Genomic DNA, 20,998 nt, shown 5'->3' with positions numbered 1-20,998 from the left:
ATTATTGAGCAGTTATTTCAGTAACAGCCACGCGGTGGTAGCAAAGACGCAGACGTCATGACGCACACAGAGCGTACTACTCTACTACAACGTGTCGGTGTGGGGTGAATGCTGGGGCCAACGTTAGTGTTCCATTTTCAAAGGTTCCCCGTAGAGAAACGATTAAACAAAGGGTATTTGCTTGAGTAAGCAAACGTCCTGGCTAAAGAAAAAGATGTGTAATGATTAAAAAAAAAAAAGATTCCGAAAAGGCAATAAATTCCGGTTCCTCCGGTGTCTTGACGTAACCTGTCAAAAGTATGGAGGAGGGAAAGTTACCGTTAAGATGGTTCAGAAGCCCGGCGGTGAGTGGGAGGGTCTGTCTGTCTGTCTGTCTGTCTGTCTGTCTGTCTGTAGCTTCATCACTTTACTCCCTGAAGTTGTAGCAGTGAGGAGCGAATCATTACACGTGTGGATTACTGTCAGCAGCACCCTGGGGGACAGGACCGATGAGATGATACTAAAACACAACAGGAGTCCTCTTCTGCTCGCCGTCACCTGCATGTACTTCTCGGGAGGTCTGCTTTGGTCTTACCAAGAAGAGGATGCCAGTGACGGGTAATTGTAGGACATGTAGGCTTCAACACCAACATGGTACGAGGACTCTTTACGGGAGATGACAGAAAATGCTCACTTTAAAACTGTTTTCTTTCACAGTGAAGAGTGCTCTGAGAATAACATTTCTACAACAAAGTACCCCTGCGTAAAGTCGACGGGAGAAGTTACAACGTGTTACAGGTACAGAAGAGTGATTCATGTGGTTGGATGCTGTTCAAATTAAGTTAAAAGTGACTTAAAAGTGCCAAAATTATTAAGCAGCAGACCAGTGTGTTTTGTGCCCATAAAAAGTGATTGCAAAATGTAGCTCTTCATGATGTAAAATTGGACTTGTCATTTATTATTCAGCGCAATGCTGTTGTTTAAATGGTGCTTGGTTGAAATCTAAGTGATGGAAACTCATTTTGTGAATAGCACTGGGCACAGTTCTGCTTAATGAATCACCTAAACATCACAAAATCATGTTGCCAGACGCTGCTTATAGCTTTAAAACAAAAATGAAAACTAAATAAAAATCTTTTTTTACCATGCATGTGATTTAATTACTGTTTTTAACTAACCCTGTCAGTCAGATGTTGATAGGAGATGAAAAAGGTTTGCTTCCTAAAAAGGCTGCAGTTGGTCCTTACAGAGAGTAAAAAAACTCCTTGAACTTTTTAAAGTTATTATATAATAATATATCTAATTGAATGGAGTGATTTTCTGGGGTCACATGGAGTTTCCTCTTAATCATCCTTTGTGACTTAAAGGGATCATTGCAATCCAAATATCCACAAGCGTCCAGATTTGACTATTAGGCTCTGACACTGCTTTAATTATGACAGTTCACAGACACAGTGGACACAGCGTCTCCCCGCAGTAAAAACCGCTGTCAGAGGCTACGGATTAAGTTGTTAGGACCTAATCTTTCTTCATTGCAAGGGGCCATCTCACAGGCATACTGAAACAACTTGACACTACTAACTTTAAAGAAGTAATTTAGTTAAAAATAAATTAAAATATCCCAAGCTTTTCCCTTTAGGCCAATTCAGTAATTGTGATATAGAAAATGTATAGTTTACAGCAACAGAGTTAAAAAATGTCTGCTGTCTTTGGGATGGATACAAGCTGCAAGTTAAATCATTTTATGATTTGAGACACGTGCTACTCTCCCAACACAGTGTTTCTTTAATATATATTTATTATAAAATGGGTTGCTGATACATGCTTAAATACCACTTTGCAGGAATGTAATGCTCTTTTTCAGTCACATTGGGAATCAGGCTGATGAGGTTGTACTGTTGTTTGGAAACTGAATCATGCAAGTTATTTAGAAAACTTATTTTCAAACATTTTGCCTTTCATTCACAGTCAATCTATTTGTGTGTCCTTTTTCTGGGAAAGCATATCAAGAACTAAAGAGATGCCAAAACGTTGAATATTTCCTCTGAGAAGTCTTCCAAATGTAGAATTGGTAAAGTTTCATCTCTGCATCTCTTGACAAACTGCTGGCTGTGGTTCAGGCACACAGTGACATCCCGTTTGATCTTTAAATCTCAAACACATTCTTACCATAATTATGTTGGTTTATGGTTATTGGCTGTGGCTACAGTTGTTTTCCCACAATGTTTATTTAAAGAAGAAAAAGGGTTTTCAAGATCCAAGATTAGAGCCAAGTGCCCTGGGTGCATTTCACTTCACCTGTACGATGTGAGCAGATGCCTACCCATCAACCCTGTAATGGTTAGTAGAGTTTTAGTGGCAAAGATTCAGATTAATTATTTGAATTTGATAAGATGTACTGTATGTGAATTTTGCATACTGCATTCTTTTTCAAATTGCTTTCATATACCAGTGCAATTGTGCCTTGGCAGGACTGAGATGTAGTTCAAAGGGAACCAATTTAAGTTGGCAAGACTCAGTGGCCAAAAGAAAATATCGGCTTATGGCATTCATTAGGCTCTCTGCAGTGTATGAGTGTGTCAGCACATTTCGGGACATTTCTTACTGTAACAAATAGTTTTTGTTTTTACAAAATAAAAACTATTTGTGTAGAAGTTTTGCTTTTACATGCAGGTGTGCTATAGCAGTTTGATATCATAACACGGCCACCAATAGGCCATGGGAAATCATTTGTTTCTTTTATTATACTTTTGTTTTTTAATAACAATCTGTAGAACTGCAGATGTTAAATGGCCGTTATTTTGCATGCAACTAATGCTTACAATGTACATTAGCAGTTCCTTCATGGGGTGATTTTAGTGGTCATGATCACGGTTAGCTTTTGGTATGGATGAAAAAGCAGTTTTTACCAGTTAGCATTAATAGAAATAAGTGAACACTAATGTCTTGCTTTTTAAAGGAATAGTTTGACATTTCGGGATATATGCGTATTTGCTTTCTTTGAACTTACCATACAAATGTAAAAGAAACATCGATGCCACTCTTACATTTGTATGGTAAGAGCAGTTTCCATGCAACGGTGACTCTAGGAAGTCACTGCTCTCAGCAATGAAGTAGAGGCTGTTTGAAATGCTAGCAGTTTCCCACGGTTTCTAGTCATTATGCTAAGCTAATCAGCTGCTGTTTCTAGCTTCACATTGAACAGAGAAATATAAGAGAGGCGTTGATCTTACTCTCAGAAAGAAAGCAAATGTTATTTCCCAAATGTCAAAGATTTTAGAGGCATTGACAATCAAGTCATCTGTAGGTTTAGTGGGAGAGGAGAGCACCACATGAAGGAATTTTGAAACCGGCCCCTTTTGACCGTGGCATTACACTGTGTGCACAGTTAAAGACTCATCATTGCATTTGTCATATTGTGAAACAGCATCAGAGAAGACACCAGAGACCCAGAGAGCATATGTCACAGACAAGAGAAGTACCAGGCCCTCTGCTGACTCCAACCATATCCGTCTCCCTGTCAGTGCAGGCACATTCTTCTCTCACTGTCTTTCAGGGTTGTTTTTAACGGAGATTGTCATTTAGCATTTTCAGGCTTGAAAATGTATGCTTATATTTTTAGTCTTACAGGATTAAATATTCTTGGCTCACAATAAGATCTAAGAGGTTGTGCAGGGTTTTTGTTCCAGAAGTTGCACTTAAATCATGAATGCCTCTGATTGCAACATAAATGCTTTACTCAAAGCCAAAAAGCCTTAGTAAGGTTTGATTAAAATGATAAGGGAGGTACTTTTGTTCCAATTTGGCAACATCTTTAGTGTTAGGCGGTCACTGCTGTGGCCTTTTTTTTAATGTACGTCCCAGAGATCAGTTTGTAATCAGTATTGGCAGAAGTATGGCTGATATTGGCTTTTCTTTGGGTTGCCATTGTGGTTATCACTGGTCAGTCAGGCTAACAATTCTCTTTATCCTCATAGTATATTGTTTTTTAACCTTAGTGGTTGATGCCGCCTTCTTTGTCAAAGCACAATTTCTGACTTAGCTGGACAAATGTGTTGAGTATAACCCAGAAGAGGATTTTTTTTATTTTAAGGTAAAGGTACTTTATTGTCACATACACATACATGTAGCGAAATTCATTCTCCGCATTTAACCCATTCCTCAAGGGAGCAGTGGGCAGCCATTTAGATCAGCCAATGCCTTGATCAAGGGCACTGACTGGAGAACCTAGTACATGTTTTTTGATGGTGAGGGGAAACGAGAGCGCCCAAACGTGGGGAAAATACACAAACTCTACACAGAAAGGCCTGGAACAACTTGGATTTGAATCCAGAACCGTTCTTGCTGTGATGCCACAGTGCTAACCTTTGGGACACCATGCCAAATCCATGTTGCAAATTTGAGGTGCTTCCAGGTTTTACCCAGGAGTTATCCAGCTACCTTCATAATCCTGCATTGTGAGACAGACCCCCTGGGGAAGACATATCTGACAGCGGCTGTTAGCAAACAGTTAATTGTTGAGCTTACATTGACTGCTTCCAGTCTAATCACTTTATCATTTGGCAGCAGAGAGTGACAGAACAGATATTTATGAACAGGTTATGCACCTAATGTTTATTGTTTTAATGATGTTAAATCAAATGCAGTAAATTAGAGCCGCTTACTGAAAATGTAGACGTTTTTTCAGCTGTTGGGATTAAGTACCATATGACATCTCTGAAAATCTAAGATGAAAGACAGATCCAATCTGTTAACCATCATACGGCAGAGGCACATTAACAATCTTTGTTTATAACTTCTCTAAGGTGACAAAAGGGTACACAAAAAAGTGATTACATTGGTTTGAGTTATTGTGTTTTACCTACACTGTAAAGGAAATGCTTCTTTGCAAAAGAAGCGGAACACAGTAAGAGTGAGTCTTTCTACTCTACATCTGCAACAGTTATACATAATTGATGTGTGGCATTTGTAATTGTTGCTTTGTTTTTTTTTCAAATAATTCTGGTGGTAGTAAGTGTTTTGTTGCTCTGCTCCCATCCTCCTTTGCTCTGGAATTTAGGGGAAACTCTGGTTTACGCAGTAAGGAAACTGAGGATAACATTACCCCCCCCCCCTTCTACCCCCCCTTATGCACTTGGCTGATTCAAATACCATTGTTTGTGTCCTGTAAATGTACCAGCAATGCATTCCAATGAAATGCATTGGAATTTATTAAGAAGTATTTGGTATCTCTCATGTTTACTTACTCCTGTTCGGCAGTGTTTATATACTTATATTGTAAATCCAAGGACTCAGAAGTTTGTCAAAAGAAAGTAGATTGATTTTCTTTTGACTGCAAAATGAGTAACTGTTTTATATTATGATTCCCAGACAGTGACTCAAACACTACTCATACTGCTCAGTTTCAGAGAAATTATCAGTTCAATCTGATTTTTCAACTTGGCTACAAAGGTTTCAATAACTATTGTTTTCAAATCTGGTTTTCACATCAAATTTAAATGTAGTCTGCACCTTGGAGTAATCCTCTCAACTTCTGTTCCTTTTCCCTATTCAAATAGCTTTCAACACCGGAAATACACTTGGGACTTCTGTTCTCTGTTGCCATATTGTCATCCTTCCAATGATCATAGCTCCATGAAGGATATAATTGTGGCACAGTTTAAGGAGTTCAGCAGGCACCAGTTAGTTATGTTTTGTCCTTTTTGGGATAACACATTTCTGGTAAAACTATACATTTTCTTCACTGAAAGGTAGAATGAGATCAATGGACAACATACGAATAGCATCTTTCAAGAGAATTTCTTGCCCTGACTAACAACTGAGCCATGGGAACACATACACTGTTGTAACGTAGTTCTTTAATAGGTCGGACTCCTTTTTAAATTGATTTACAACTTACATGTTCCAACACTTTTGGATGTCTGCTCAATGCTGGGGTTCTAAATGAAATTACATGTACACTGGTACAGTGCAATTAGTCATTATGCACACAGTGATTATTCCAGGGGAGGGAGTTTGAAAATATTAGGCAATTTAAAATAATTACTCTTAGTCTCAGACATTCTCTTTAAGTATATTTGTTATTTTTACTTACAAACTGAATTATTAACCACCTTATCTATGCTTCTGGTTATGCGTCAGAAAACCAGTGAGTAGATGTAGTACGTATACCTGTCAGGTCTTGTCTTCTTGTTTTTAGAGGAAAAAAAGAGCAGCACAGTTCTTTTCAAGAGATTTTGGAAGATGGCCTTTAAGAAAAATGGCAACCTAATATAAAACTTGATCTTGCTGTTGTTCTGTTGTAAACATGGTTCTTGTGGTTTCTAAAAACACTGTGGCAAAGTGTAAAAGCAGATATATTTTGCACTTATTTAAACTATATCTGGAATTACAAACAAATGGTTTTTAGGTTTGGTTCAAACCCAAAATACATCATGATAAAATAAATAAGATGTCTGGGGAAGGAGCAGGGAATACGTCCAAGCTGTTTCTCAACAGCCCTTGAGTGAAACCGAGTTTACCGTAATTAACCTCAGTAGATGCAGAATGAGATAACACCACTGAAAATCATGCTAGTCAAAAATGCCTAAAAAGATGTCCAGCCCCTGGCACTGTTCTTAACCATTTTGATACTCGACTGAGTAAGCAGAGAAAAAAGAGTGAAAGCTGTTTGTATAAAGTACACAATTACACTACACAAATAACTGCTCAATGCATGTGCTAAATAATCGACACAATCATACTACTGTGGCCTGATATATCCCATAATTTAGTTTAAACCAAATCCCTGAAATAATTCATAATGTCCTGTCAAAGAAAAGACATCAACATGTGTTTTCCCTCAATAGTCAGAAAGAGGAAATGAAGTCTGTTAACTAGGGACAGGCCTCTGTATTACACAGGCTGAACTGTGAATACAAGGACGTGACGTAAACATTTGGTTTTGCTCCTTAATGACAGCTCCCACACAGTTGAGTGTTAAAAGAATCTAAAGCCACGGAGCAGGTCAGCTGTTGGATTAAGTGAATGATCTAGTCTGTCTGATTTGAAACACTATGAATAACTTTTTTTGTTTTTTTTTTGGTTAACAACTTTACCCTTAGACCAGGTGCAAAGTCTTGCCACAGTGCCATTTGATGGACTAATCTCTTAAATGGATCAATTTGATGAATCATGAGCCTAACACAAGTGAGCTTAGTGTCAGTGGGGTAAATGTCAATCAACTAGTCAAACAAGTCCCCAAAGTTCAAAAAACAAATACATTTGTAATTGCACTCCAGAATGAAACATACAAGAATTTCTGATCTGGCGCCTTTTAATGGCACGACAACAGCATTTATTTGTGCCTTTACAAATCAATGTAACAAAAATAGATCTGATAACAACGTAACATACAGTGTGTTGGTTTTTGGGCAGCTTTTATAACAACTGATCAGACATATTTCTTGGGAGGGAAAGTGTCCCTTTTCCAGCATAATATTTTGTCTGTAAGTCAGTATAGAAGAATTGGTGGCCCATGAATTCAGCTCAGTGCAACATGCCGTATGTAAGCCCTATAGTTGGAGCACCTAGGGCCCCATCTAACCACGAAGTTTAGTGTTTATGTGCTTTCAAAACACATCTTTTTTTAAAGCCACTAATAAGGTTTTCAGTTATTGCAATACTTTCGCTCTACACAGGAACAACTTTACTTTTGCCATTTGCAGGGAAAATTGTAACAACCAGGTGTACATTTTTGCTCATTCACACCTTTGATTAATTATGTGCCTGTGTGCTCATAAGCATGTCCCACTTTAATAGATACCATGCACAGGTGAGATAAGTTGCACCTGCATGTGCACTTCTGGGACCATAGAACTCATTTGAAATGCATCATTATTAAAAAAAACACTAATTCCCCCCATTTTCAAACCGAGTAAACAAGACAAACTTGTTACAGTTCATATTTTGTACTGCCATTGATATTAGATGCTCATCTGTCATGCGTCAAAGAGAAAAACATTTGTTCCTGTTGTAAAAGATGTTGTAAAGCACCTCAAAGTACTTTTACAATGCAAACTAAAAACTACACAAGGCTTAAGAAAAACAGAGAAAGAAGAAAAACATTTAAATGTCACTGTAGTAACGAGGGAAACGCTTAGTTTTTTTACATCAACTTTATTTATGATTATTACTTTGTTTTTCACAAAAGCCTAACACAATTATTTGTCTGTTTTGCTGTCCCATAGAAATAATGTTGATGTTAAAGGTCCCATGGAATGAAAATTTCACTTTTATGAGTTTTTTTTTAACATTAATATGAGTTCAGTCCCAGCCTGCCTATGGTCCTCCAGTGGCTAGAAATGGCGATATGTATAAACAGAGCCCTGGGTATCCTGCTCTGCCTTTTGAGAAAATGAAAGCGCAAATAGGCCTAGCTGGAATCTTGCTCCTAATGAGGTCATAAGGGGCAAGGTTAACTCCTCTTTCTCTCCTTTGCCCGCCCAGAGAACTTGGCCCACCCATGAGAGAGGCACATCATGGCTTTGCAAACAGGCAAAGTGGCAGTTGGTCAACCCCCCCCCCCCCCCCCCCCCCCCCCCCCCCCCCCCCCCCCCCCCCCCCCCCCCCCCCCCCCCCCCCCGACCTCTACCTTGCCCCCCCCCTCTACTCCTCAAAAGCTACAGACTCAGAAATGGCACATACTAAGGAAAGGGCATTGTGAGACTGGCTCTAGTGGCTGTAATTCTGCACCAAGGCTGAAGTTTGGGAAAGAGACTTCAGTTATGGTATTAGGGGACCACTGAGGTCTACATAAAAGCTTCCAAAGAGCACCTTGTCATGGGACCTTTTATTTATTCATAAGTCTTAGAGCCACCTCTCAAAGTGTGTCACTTTAATGGTGTCGCACTTTGCACCATATTGTGAATAATCTTGTTATAGAAGTCAAGCCAAATGGTTGTGAGTAATTTCTGCAGGTCCTGTCACTAATATATTAGTGTGCTGCTGGAAGATCTCACAGTCACTGTTGAACTGTGTCGTGAGTGGGAGGTGGAGGCAGGTTTTTCAGATCTGATTTTGTCATTCATCTTTGCTCCCGTAGGGGGGGATATTTTACACGGCATATCTTTTAATAGCATATCTTTATTATTTTATTTTTAATGAGATGTAAAAGAGTTCTACCAAAGTGATAATATGCCCTATTAGGTAAAGGATGAATCCCTATCCTGTTTCTTAAAAGCACTGAGGAAGATGCAATGAAGTGTAAGTTATCATAGTGAGAGCAGGGGAGGACATGTTAGTGTTAAAGAGCATTCCTTAGTGACGGATGTAGATCACAAGCAGCAGCAAACATCCTCTCTCCCTCCTCTCTTTGGTGCAATGCACTTCATGAAGTGATGTTAGAAATATACATACTGTTATACATAACAGTAGGTGTTCATAACTCTGCTAATGGATTCACTGTTTCATAATTCTTTTACCAAAATGTCTAAAGACAAATATGGTCACGCATCCTTAAATTTCTCATTTATAAATAATATTTTTGCCCTTCTTTCTTTCTTCTTTCGGTCATGTTTTTTTATTTGAATAATTAGAAACATTTAGTTTCTATTACTGACCAGACTAGTTGGTACTTTTGCGATTTTGCCATCTTTTTTTGATTTGAAAAAATATATCCTAATACAAAGCATTTACTGGAAAGAGCTTGACTTTGGGTGTTCTTGCTTTTATAATCTCTCCAAAAACCTAGAGTTCTTTCATCAGAGTAGTTTGACTACTACTGTTTGAAGGATTTTTACCTGTTTCCCAGAGTACACATTCTTCAGCACTGTACAGTAGTTATCCAGTATGTGGAGAACAGGCTGTAAATGGAGATGGATGTGATAGATTCTGTCAAAGCCTCTGCATCTTTAAACGCGTGTGCTGTACATGGTGTAGAGTAAATGTAAGCTACCAGCTGAATATCTACTGTAAATGGAAATGAGAACTAACATGTCCAAAGAATTTACCATATATCAAATAACCACAGGGCATTGATCTGGCCTCTTTTCATCTATATCTGGGGGGAGTCATTTCATATGGCGTAAGTATCTGCATTTTTAACATAGAAACAGATGTAAGTATCTGGCATCTGTATTAATCTATGAATAAGTGCCAGTGTTCACGTATTTTACTATTCTCTAAATGTTCTGACCTTAAATATCAGTTTTAAACACATGCTTAATGGTAGTAAATCCTAAATTAAATGGTTTACAGGATTCTGTGGTGGCTGTTGATCTTCACTAATCCATGTATCAACAATTTCTTTTATATATTTTGGTTTCTTAAATCCCACTCTTGTTTCTCTTGGCTGTTGCCCATTCACCCATCTGTTTCTTTCCCGTGGAGGACTGTAATGTGTTCACACTTTGGTCACGCTGTGGTTTTGCGATGGTTAAGAGATATGGTGCTAGGTAAACCACAGGCTGTGGTTTTTCTGCCTCCATGCCTCTGCCTGTATATCCAAGATGGTGCTCTAGCTGTATCAACATGTTGCTCTGTTCCACTCAGAAAAAAATATAAATTAAATAATAAAGCAGCACTTGGCGTAAAAAAACAGCATCTGTACGCCCACTACTGTGGAACAGGAACTTCTTGAGGGGTTAATCAGCTAATTGCAAGCAATTGGGTGTGTTTAAATTCAATACGCTTTTTCCATAGCTAATTGTTACTCAGCGTTTGAAGCCATAATTTATTCTCCATAAGTTTAAAAAAAATAAAAAATGAAAGGGCCGCAGCTAGCAAAGGGAAATGTCCGCCTCCAATAGTGAACACACCACCGCACGCCAGTCTAGTCAGGTTAAATTGTAAACAGCTGCAGCATTCAATGTTACTCTCACATGTATGGAAAAGGGGCTTAATGTTAGGTAGATTCTGGCAGCAAAGATGTTGTCCCCTCTATTGAGAATATATCTTGTATGCTGCTGAATTTCAATATTTGTGATTCAGTTGTATTTTAATGTAATGATATTCACCACTACCACCTGCCAAGATTATGTTATACAGTTATAGAGCTACCACATGCTGTTTTAAATACTACATTCATTCATTCCTCTTCTCACTTTGCCCTCTTCTCTCTATTTGGACTCCGGATGTGTTTCATTGTTAGAGGAATGAACATTAATAAGTGTTATTTTAAATCATAATCCAAGTTGGTCAATGTTGGCTAATTTCTGTGTGCGATCCCTGGACCGAATATCAAATTTCACTACATGCATGTTTTAAAATAACATGAAAACCACAAAGCCTCAAGTGGGCTAACATATGTCACATACCTCACATCTCAGTTACCTTACACACTGCATGTCATGAAAACATATGAAACGGATTAAAGGAGAACTGTAAAACAGTAACTACCTCACATGGAGACTTAATAGTCTCCAGCCATGACACAACTACACTGAAAAAACTTAAAGCAAATTAAAAAAAAATTTCAATTGGTAACAATTTTGTTTATAAACAAGTTTGCAAGTGGGATCAACACTTTGAAATTGAGTTAAAAACTTAATTTATTTGAGTGTCACCAGTTGAAGTGCTCATGTTTTGCTCATTTTCAGGTTTATTATTGTACTTAGAGGTTATATCAGAATAGGTTTACGTGGTTTATTTTTCACAATACACCATATACAGTATTTGTTGTACTGCACATTGCTGCACCTTCTCTAACTCCTCTCACCTTGTGTTGAGCTCTCCGTTTTAGCTACAGAGTGAGGCATCTCCCTTCTATTCCCTCTTTGTTGGGAGCCGGATGTGCATACTGTACCTAGGTAAGTAATGCTAGCTAATCAGAAGCAGAGTATGAGGGCCTGCCACGCGAGCAGCTAGGCAAGCAGTATAACGTGTGCTACAAAGGGACATGTTGGTCACGGAATTAAAGGCTGGACTACAATAGAGCTGCTTGGAGCAGTTTGTGAACAGTGTTTTCTGTTGGAGATGGTAAGTCCCTTTGGGATGGACTTTGGGCTTTTTCATATTGTACAAAAATTGTACATGCACAAAAAAGATATATAACACAATAAAGTAAAGGGGAAAGGACAGAAAGCATAATATGACAACTTTAACAATTATCTTGGTTTGGTGTGCAAGACAAGGGTTAAATCCGATATCCCACATATACATTTTTATGACATCACGCTTAAATCCACAAATATCAACCTCATGGTGGCACTAAAGAAAAAGTCAGAGCATCACCAAAGTCTGTGATTCATTCTGTGAAGACCACAAATGTCTGTACAAAATTGCATGACGATCCATTCTTTAGTTGTTAGATATTTCAGTCTAGACCAAAGTGTACTGACAGCATAGCTAAAAACCGGGATGTAGAAGCCAGATTTACTGGTCAAACACATGACAAAAACAGAACATGCAAGCCGTAGATATAAAAAATCCAAACCGTACATCTAGTCTCCTGAACACAAAGAGGCACCAGTCCCTTCTCGTAGCTTTATAACACTTAATTTGGTGCTCCCAATACTTTTACGTTGTTTCAATTTCCTCTGTATATTAACTGCATGATTTCTCTCTCACGTACCAGCTTGAAGCCCCATTGTTACGTGCTTGAATGGAGTGTAGATTGATTGATTGATTGATTGATTGATTGATTGATTGAGGGCTTCTTTTTAAATTCTACCTTATATACTAGTCAAGTAATAAAGAGGGTTGTGAGACCGTAAACCAACTCCAACTACTGAAAGGTCTAAGCTGAGAAAAAAAGAACATCTGCTTTTTTTCTTTAAGTCTTAACAAAGAACACAACAAGAAACATCTTTTCGTCTTTTTTTTTGTTTAAAGATCTTTTTTTGGGGGGTATTTTAGGCCTTTATTTGGACAGGACAGCTTATACTTGAAAGGGGGGAGAGAGGGAGAATGACATGTAGCAAAGAACTGCAGGTCTGAGTCAAACCTGCGTCCGCTGCGTTGAGGACTAAACCTCTATATATGGGCCTCTGCTCTACTATATGAGCTACACAGGCGCCTATTCATATTGCAGTGCTTAGTTTTTAGCAGCCTTTTCCTTCCGTTAATGTAATGAGCTGTTAAATCTGTTAACAGATAACAAATTAATTAAATTATTTAATAATGCTTTTTTAAAACACTTTTCCCTGGTTGGAGGTTGCACGCTTTCACCGTAATCTCAGTTTTTGAGGGGAACTGATAATATCTGGCTTGTGTCCAGTAGAACGGTTTGACTTAAAAACACATGAAAGGGCTGATGATGGTTTAATTTAACAGTTCACGGACAGCCGTGCTCTGTATCATTTCCTGAAGTGTCAGCATCAGAGAGAGACATCACACACACCTCTGCACTTTTCCTTAGCTTTTTAAGTAAAAGTTTATATAAATCAAAGTTTGAGTTTCTCAGCTAAAATGTGTCAAAAAAGCAGACAGATTTCATTATGGATTAATCAAAGCATTTTATAACATGTGGTCAGTGTCAAATGTGATTTTTGTTTGAGCCTGGAACACCACTGAGGAAATCCAACAAAGAGAGGCAAAGGCCTGGCTGCCTCTGTTATAGCTGACTGGTAGTATTTAGGCTCCAGCTGTCTGCCAAAGCTGAGCAAAGCTGAAGTGCTTTGCTGCAGTGAGTCTCATTGAAAAACTGCTGGTTTTGTTGCATTATGTTGCAGATGCCAGCGCAGCGGGAGTGCTGTATATGGCCAAAGTAGCTGCTATCAGCAGATGGATTATAGAGGTAATATGGGGAAAGATCCTTATTTCTAGTGACCTTTTTTTAATTTGTTTCCTAAATGGCTGCATATTGGTCAGGCAGGCAGGGACACTTGTTTACTGTTTTTGATTTGGGATGTTAATGTGGTCTCACTGTGGTGAAGCTCACACCTAAGCCAAACTGCATGCAGGCACCGTGAGAGTCTTGTTGGCAGAACACTGATTCAGATAATATGCTTTTCTGTATAGTGCGTACAGATGTTTTAAAGGAATAGTTCTGCATTTTGGTAGATCGTATTTGCCTTATTGCTCATGATGAGATTGATACCACTCTTAAGGATATGATGAATATGACGCTGGATCAGGTGATTGTTTTTACATTATATGGATACATAAATGAAATAAACTTTAATTAGGAAGCTTTAGAGTTACTGTTGGACTGATTTTATTACCTTTTGAACAGAGCCAGACAACTAGTTTCCCCCCAATCTTAATGCAAAGCTAAGCTAACCGGCAGCTGGCTATAGCTTCATATTGGACCTACAGATATTAGTGGAATCTAAACTTTATTTTTATTTAAATTAGTCTTTGGTAGACAACAGTAACCACAATGACATACTTCTCTATAACTAGCAACAACAGTTCTATTTGGTTTCTACATGCTTGACAGCATATTTTCCTACTTTGTTTTTTATATTTACCAAGCCTTCTCATTATCATTGTGTCACAAGAGAGACAATGAAAACAAAAGGGCAAGTCTTAAAAGCAGAGTTTTGAATTAGTAACATTTAATTGAGCATGCACACTTTTCTAACCAGACTGCTTGTTTGTTTTGAATATGGGGCCTTGCCAAGGGGTATTGTACCAAAGCTGTGTGACTGTCATGGACAAGTTCAAACAGTCATTAACGTTATGTTAATGTACCATGCTAGTGATCAAATGGGGCGCCATTATTTCTTTGGGCAGACATAAACCCCCTAGAAAGAAACAGAACTTTTTTTTTTTTTAAATGGAAAGAGAGGGGATTTTATTTTAATAGGACATTTGTCATTTAAAAAGCCAACTAAATAGTTTTCTTTTACAGCTGGGTTGTTGGACCCCTCAGTCCATGGAATGTCCCTTTAGTCATCACGCTGAGTTGAACGGCTAAGTGCTTTTGGCTTATAATGCTACAACTGTTGTCTGTAATGGCCTGCCTCCAACTGAACAGATATCAGCTTGTGGAAAAACATATTTCTCCAACATCATTTACCTTTTATGGCATCTCCAAACCATTGCCTGTAATTACATTATAATTACTGACAATAATTAGACATGATACAGCATAGCTGTTCTAACAGCAACCCATTTGAAGGAGGAATGTTAGAGCATTAAGAATCATGACTTAAAGTGGCCTCTATAGAGAAAATGATGACAACAATCAAGTTTGATTCCTTGCTTTTCTGAGTGTAGTATTTTTAGCAGAATAAGTGATGTTTTTTCAGTTTTGGAGGTTAGGAAACCCAAAGGTATCCAGACATTCTGAAGACATACTTACTAAACTTTCTTTTTATGTGTACCTATAAACTTGCTCCCCTCGGGGGTTGTTTTTTTTGGCTGCAGCACCAGCAGAAGTATCTGTCCCTCTTAATATGCTCTATTTTGTCTAGTTGTGGAATTGCTGTTGCTTAACTTTATGTTCTGTTTGTCATGACGACCAGTGTGTGCTCACAGAAATAGGACACAGTTTAACTGGCTGGAGTTTTATTTCTTAATGACATAGTGTGAATCTCCGGAACAAACGTCCAAACCAAGAGTTCTAACAAAGTGCAGTGTACCTTATTTTCATTTATTTATATCAAACTGTGGTGACCCTGAAACTGTGTGTGTGTGTGTGTGTGTGTGTGTGTGTGTGTGTGTGTGTGTGTGTGTGTGTGTGTGTGTGTGTGTGTGTGTGTGTGTGTGTGTGTGTGTGTGTGTGTGTGTGTGTGTGTGTGTGTGTGTGTGTGTGTGATGGTTGGCAATAACACAGCATTAAATATCCTATTTGTTATTTATGGAGTTTATGTACAAGTCATGAAATGCAGTCCATCATGACTGTAGGAAGAGAGTGAGTGGAGCAGTGACCATGCTAGGGGAGAGTACAGAATACTAACAAGGCAGTATATCTTCATACATGAAATGATGAAGAAATGTGTTGTGGTTTACTATATATTCTGAATCTGGATGAGCTGAAAAAACTGGAGGCTGGAGGGAACTGCTGCAGTCCAAGAGACAGAAGAAGAATTTATTGTTGATGAGGTAATATCTGATTTAAAAATTGTTTGTGCAAACTAACTGAATGGGTTGTGTCTTTGTTGCATGTTTTGCACAAGAGTTGGTTGACTAAGACATACCAAATGCTTGGCAGGATAAATAGGAGCCAGTGAGCCGCCATAGTCTCGACAATAACGACATCTTGTAGAGGGTAAGCTTTTCCTGTGTTAAAAAAAAAAAATGTACAGGCGGAGGTAATGGAATTACAGGCAGAGGCAATTATTCTTGAAAATGATGCAACAATTATTCAAGGTGAGAGTGGGAAAGAAGAGTTGATTAACAGGATCTTAGCAATCACTAATGTGGAATGTGATAACAAGGCCAAACAATGATGTTAATGGAGAGAAGAAGAAGACAGGGCACAGTCTGAGCTGTAGAGGACTCCCAAGAATAGACTGAAGTGTAGTGTAGTTCATAAGTAGGCAAATGGAATTAGATCTCTGGGGGAAGTTGATGTTTAGAATAAGGAGCAGATTAGCAGCTGTTGAAAAATTTGTTTAATTTCAGTAATTTCTTCAGCTGTGATTTTTATATTTTCAGTTTAATGCATAATCTAACAACATGTATGTGTGTCTTTCTGTTTCCTATGTGGGCTACTTTTGTTTTTTGTAAAAATATATTACTATTAAGGCTATTACGTCATGCTCACATTGCAAGCAAACCTTGGTGGTGAGTAAAAGGTCGATAAACGCATAAATAAAGAAAAGAAGCCTTTGCTTTTTCTTTGTAATTTCATAATTTACCTTGATTTCTACTCCTTTTTTATTCAGTTTGAAGCCTGCTTGCTAATTGCGCTACTGTGCACTGCCCCTTAGCACCTTGCAACAAATCTACAATAAAAGTCTACAGCATGTGGGCAACTAAAAATAATTAGGGATGCAACTACATGAATCATGCAGTCTGTAAATTGTCCAAAAATAATGACGTTGTCCATCACAACTTCCCAGAGCCCAAGGTGACGGCTTCAGATTACTTGTTGTCCGTCCAAAACTCAGAGATGATATTCCAATTATACAAAACAGAGAAAAGCAGCAAATTCTAACATAAGCTGCAACAGTTTAGTTTCCAAAATTGGTGATCATTAGATTATCTATATTTGTTGTTTATTATTAATTGATTTGCATGTCTTTTATGTGTCTCAATCAACACCATTCAGTATGAACAGGCTAATCGGCTGGAGTGTGAAAGTTGTCCTTTCAATTTCAGCAAACATTTTCTCTTGAGTGGAATGCAGACAGGCTTTTGTATATCACTGTTGGACAAATAAGCCTCCACTGAGCAGACTGCATGTGTTGTCTCACAGCTGTGTGTGTTTGTGTGTGTGATCCCCTTTAGTTTTGTAATTGTTATCCTTGTTACAGAGAAGAGCATGCTGGGATGTGATGAAGAGGGCCTCTCATGAAGGTGCATGTACTGTAACCATCATCAGTGTGCAGTTTTTGCTCTTGCTTTAGTTGCTTCCACTTTAACTCGTGTGTCGCTGTGAATTAGTGTGTTTCATTAAAAGACAAAGCCAGGCCAGGCCATTCCACCGTGTTGGTTCAGGGGAGGTCCACTGTTTATAAGGTAATTAGAGTGCGTATGGTTCACCCTGGATAACTAGGGTCAGACTAATCTAGGTCTACATTTCAGAGGGGGGCTGTAAAATGATATTGATCTCTGGCAAAATGAAATAAGCTTTTAGGTACAAAAAAGGAACAGGTGGCAAAACAATCAGATTGTCTGTGATGTGCTCAAATTTGAACACGTGCAGGACTCAGTCTAGCACATATGAAGTTAAATGTCAGTCAACAAATGATGATGCTTTTGGGCATGTGACTCTGGAAACTCTGATATTCTTGTGGAAAAGTGTCATGAATGCATTTGGGATATCTTCCCTCCTTGTTCTCATTCTTTAGTATGAATAATATCCACATGTGTTTTGAATTTGTTTGCTGATTTGCATGAAGTACGTGAGCAACTAAAAAGCTTGCAAAGCGTTGTATTTTCAGCCGTTGTTTTGAAAGGTGCTAAGGCTCTGTGCATAATGGTTCAGCCTAGTCTTGTTTTGTGAACTGAAATATTATAAAGAGCTTAATCTCTAATTTCCCATGCTTAAATGGATACTTCACCAATTGGCAATAAGCTTTGTATCAGTAGAAACCCAGTAGTATTTTCGAATGACCGTGCTTACCACCTTGCTAACGCTAGCCTGCCACTTGTCCCATCCATCCCGCTTGCAAGTGGCCGGTAGGCGTGCGTTTGGAGCGGACTCGTAGGGAAGAAAAGCAAGTGCATTCTAGTAGTTGTTGTCTTTCATCCACATGTTTCAAGCCTGTTGGGTGCAAAATCTAGCTGAAGGATAACATGGTGTAGACAGCACCGATTGTTCTCATTTTTCTCTCTACTGACAGCACTCCAAATTTACAAACAACAGAGCTACGTATTGAAAATGACTGGAATTCTCCTTTAAGTTGGCCCTCCATTGTAGGAAAACACTAAATTTAACCCCAAGTGAATCCAACACTTACCATTCTAAGAAAGCTGTGTTGGAACTGCAAGTATTTATTGCAGACTTAACCATTCAGCTTAGTATCACCCAGTTTTTTTACTATGCATATTGTTTTAACTTGTAGACAGGTTGTATCGTTATCATCTCGGTTTTGCATGACTTTTGCAGACCACTCCTGGTCTGCCTGTTTTGGTGTCAAAACAAAAATGTTACAACATAAGAAATCAATCATTTTAATTAAAACAATTTGTCCAAATGGAAAATCCCAGATAATACTGTGATTTTGTTTTAAAGGGCTTTAATCTGCAATGTAACCAAATATCACTCAGATTTCAGACTTGTTTATTTAATAATATAATGAGAGAAAGTACAATAAGGTATAATGTTATAGGGCTAATAAGCATTTCCCTGAACTATGATTTAATAAAGATACAGTTCAGTACAAAATGAACTTCAACACAGATATGAACTTAGTTTCCGTGGGATGTTGTCTCCTCTCTCAGGATCTTCTGGAGACCGACATAGATGTTTGTTTTCTCACGATTGTTCAACCTACCCTGGTTATTTTGATAAGCTGGTTATTTGCTATAAGTGCCTTCTGTACTCATGGGGAGGTTATTGTGACATGAAATATTGGGTCACACAGGAAACCATCCTTAGATCTCCCACCCACAAACACTGCAACATATGCTTAGATGTAATTCACTTAGACTAATTGAAAGACAGACACAGAAACAACTTTCCAGTTAAGTATGCATTATTACATTTTACTGCACTGATCTTAGCCTCCATCATAAGACATATAGTACTTCCATATTTAATAAATAAAATAAGAAATAAAACCAATTTAAGGAATTTCAGGAACTAGCTTTAGCAAACTACAGTACCATACAGATTTTGAGTCCACAGCCTTGCTCGCATCTCTGTGAGGCTGTACAGTTCTTAGATACAGTGACGCTTGTGTAGTAGGTGTGTACTCTCTTTCTCTTGCGTTGTGTTGTATTACAGATGAAGCCGTCACTCTTCGTTGGCTATCACAGCCGTTTATTTTGTGTTTCACAATCACATTCATCACTATAAAGAACTCCAGTTAGCTAAATGAAAACAGAAATTATTCAGTTTACTGTCACCACGGTTGTATCATAAAAGTTAGGTTATCAAGCAAGGCCCCAACCAGTGTTGAGCAAGTTACTTTTAAAAAGTAATTAGTTAATAGTTACTTCTTCCAAAAAGTAACTAAAATAGATATTCAGTTACAAATTATAAAAGTAACTAGTTACTTCAGAAATTAACTAATGCGTTAATTCCAAGTACATTTTTAAATGCTCAAATGTGACCCCCACCTCCACCCCTCTTTAATGAAACTTAAAATACATGTGCATGTTCAATTATTTATGGTAAATCTGACTATTATAATGAAATGGACACTTAATAATAAAATTCAAAATATTTACAGTCTTTGTAGTGCAAAAAACATAAGTACCCTGATGGTAATACGTGTGTGTGTGTGTGTCTCTCTCTCTCTCTCTGTCTCTGTCTTTCTGTGTCTCTGTCTGTGTGTGTATGCAAATGCCTTCTGATTTGTAGGTCCTTGCAGCATGGTGAGGTCTTTCACGTGTTTCCCTCTGGGATTGCCAGATCCACATAATGTTTATCCTCACAGAGCCGCTAGCATAGCCGTAGAGTGTTGTTCTCCTAGAATGAATGTGGTTGAGCGAATATAAATCATGTTACGTGAAATAAATGTTTAAATAAATGACACCCATACACCAATTCAATGCTGGTGAGTAGAGAGGTGAGATTTTTCATTATGTAAAATGATCAGACAGGCCCATAGGAATGACCCATCATCATAACTGCTCCTAAATAAAAAGCTTTAAAGCATTACAGAGAGTAATCCTTTTTCAGTACCACTATCAAAGGGAGTTTCATTGCACTATGTTGCCATGAATTCATGTTGTAATTGCATTTTTTTCCCCTCCTGTTTGAAAGTAACACCTGGGAGTCCTTTATTTCTTTAAGAGTGTGCGCGAGGTATGATTACCTCATAACGATATGACTCATCTTGATAAAATATTGCAATATGTTATCATAGAGTTGGTATTTATAAAACTGAACACAGATGAGGGGAAAAAAATGATGCAATAGAAAAGATGTTAAAGAAAAGCTCTTTAATTTGTTGCTTCACATATAAACATCAAATTTTCTCTCTATAGATAGATAGTATTTCATATATTCATTCATCATTGCCTTTAATAAATGACATAAATACATATTGCAAATGTATGGATTATAATCAAAATTCTGGTGTGAATTGGATTGGAAAGAAGAATGTAAGTGAGCAGGAAAGAAATTGACGCAACTGATGGAGAGTAAGTTCAGTATTTCGGTAATAAGGGTTTCAAAAGGGAGATTTCGAAGAGAAATAAGAAATGGCACATAGTCAACATAGTCGACCCAACTGGGGATTTCAACTGTAATTCAGACATAAGCAAACATGCAACAGCAGGCCAGGTGCAGTAAAAAGACCTTGTGTGTGTGTGG

General features: G+C 38.0%; 1 protein-coding gene across 2 annotated transcripts in view; it reads left to right on the top strand.

Moving 5' to 3' along the window:
- Positions 1-217: 217 nt before the first annotated feature.
- The window catches only part of ccbe1 (collagen and calcium binding EGF domains 1), a 30,494-nt gene continuing 9,713 nt past the window's right edge, over positions 218-20,998 (top strand). The window contains exons 1-2 of one of the 2 annotated variants that reach the window (XM_034896786.1): positions 218-597; positions 697-777. In XM_034896786.1, the coding sequence (XP_034752677.1) occupies positions 326-597; positions 697-777 (353 nt within the window). In that variant the 5' untranslated portion in view covers positions 218-325. The remainder of the gene's footprint in view (positions 598-696; positions 778-20,998) is intronic. The other variant, XM_034896785.1, reaches the window with a different exon arrangement.

Source organism: Etheostoma cragini, chromosome 16 (genome assembly GCF_013103735.1).
Source record: "Etheostoma cragini isolate CJK2018 chromosome 16, CSU_Ecrag_1.0, whole genome shotgun sequence".
Lineage (NCBI taxonomy): Eukaryota > Metazoa > Chordata > Actinopteri > Perciformes > Percidae > Etheostoma > Etheostoma cragini.
The sequence above is the reverse complement of the archived record's forward strand: the minus strand, read 5'-3'. Positions and strand labels throughout refer to the sequence as shown.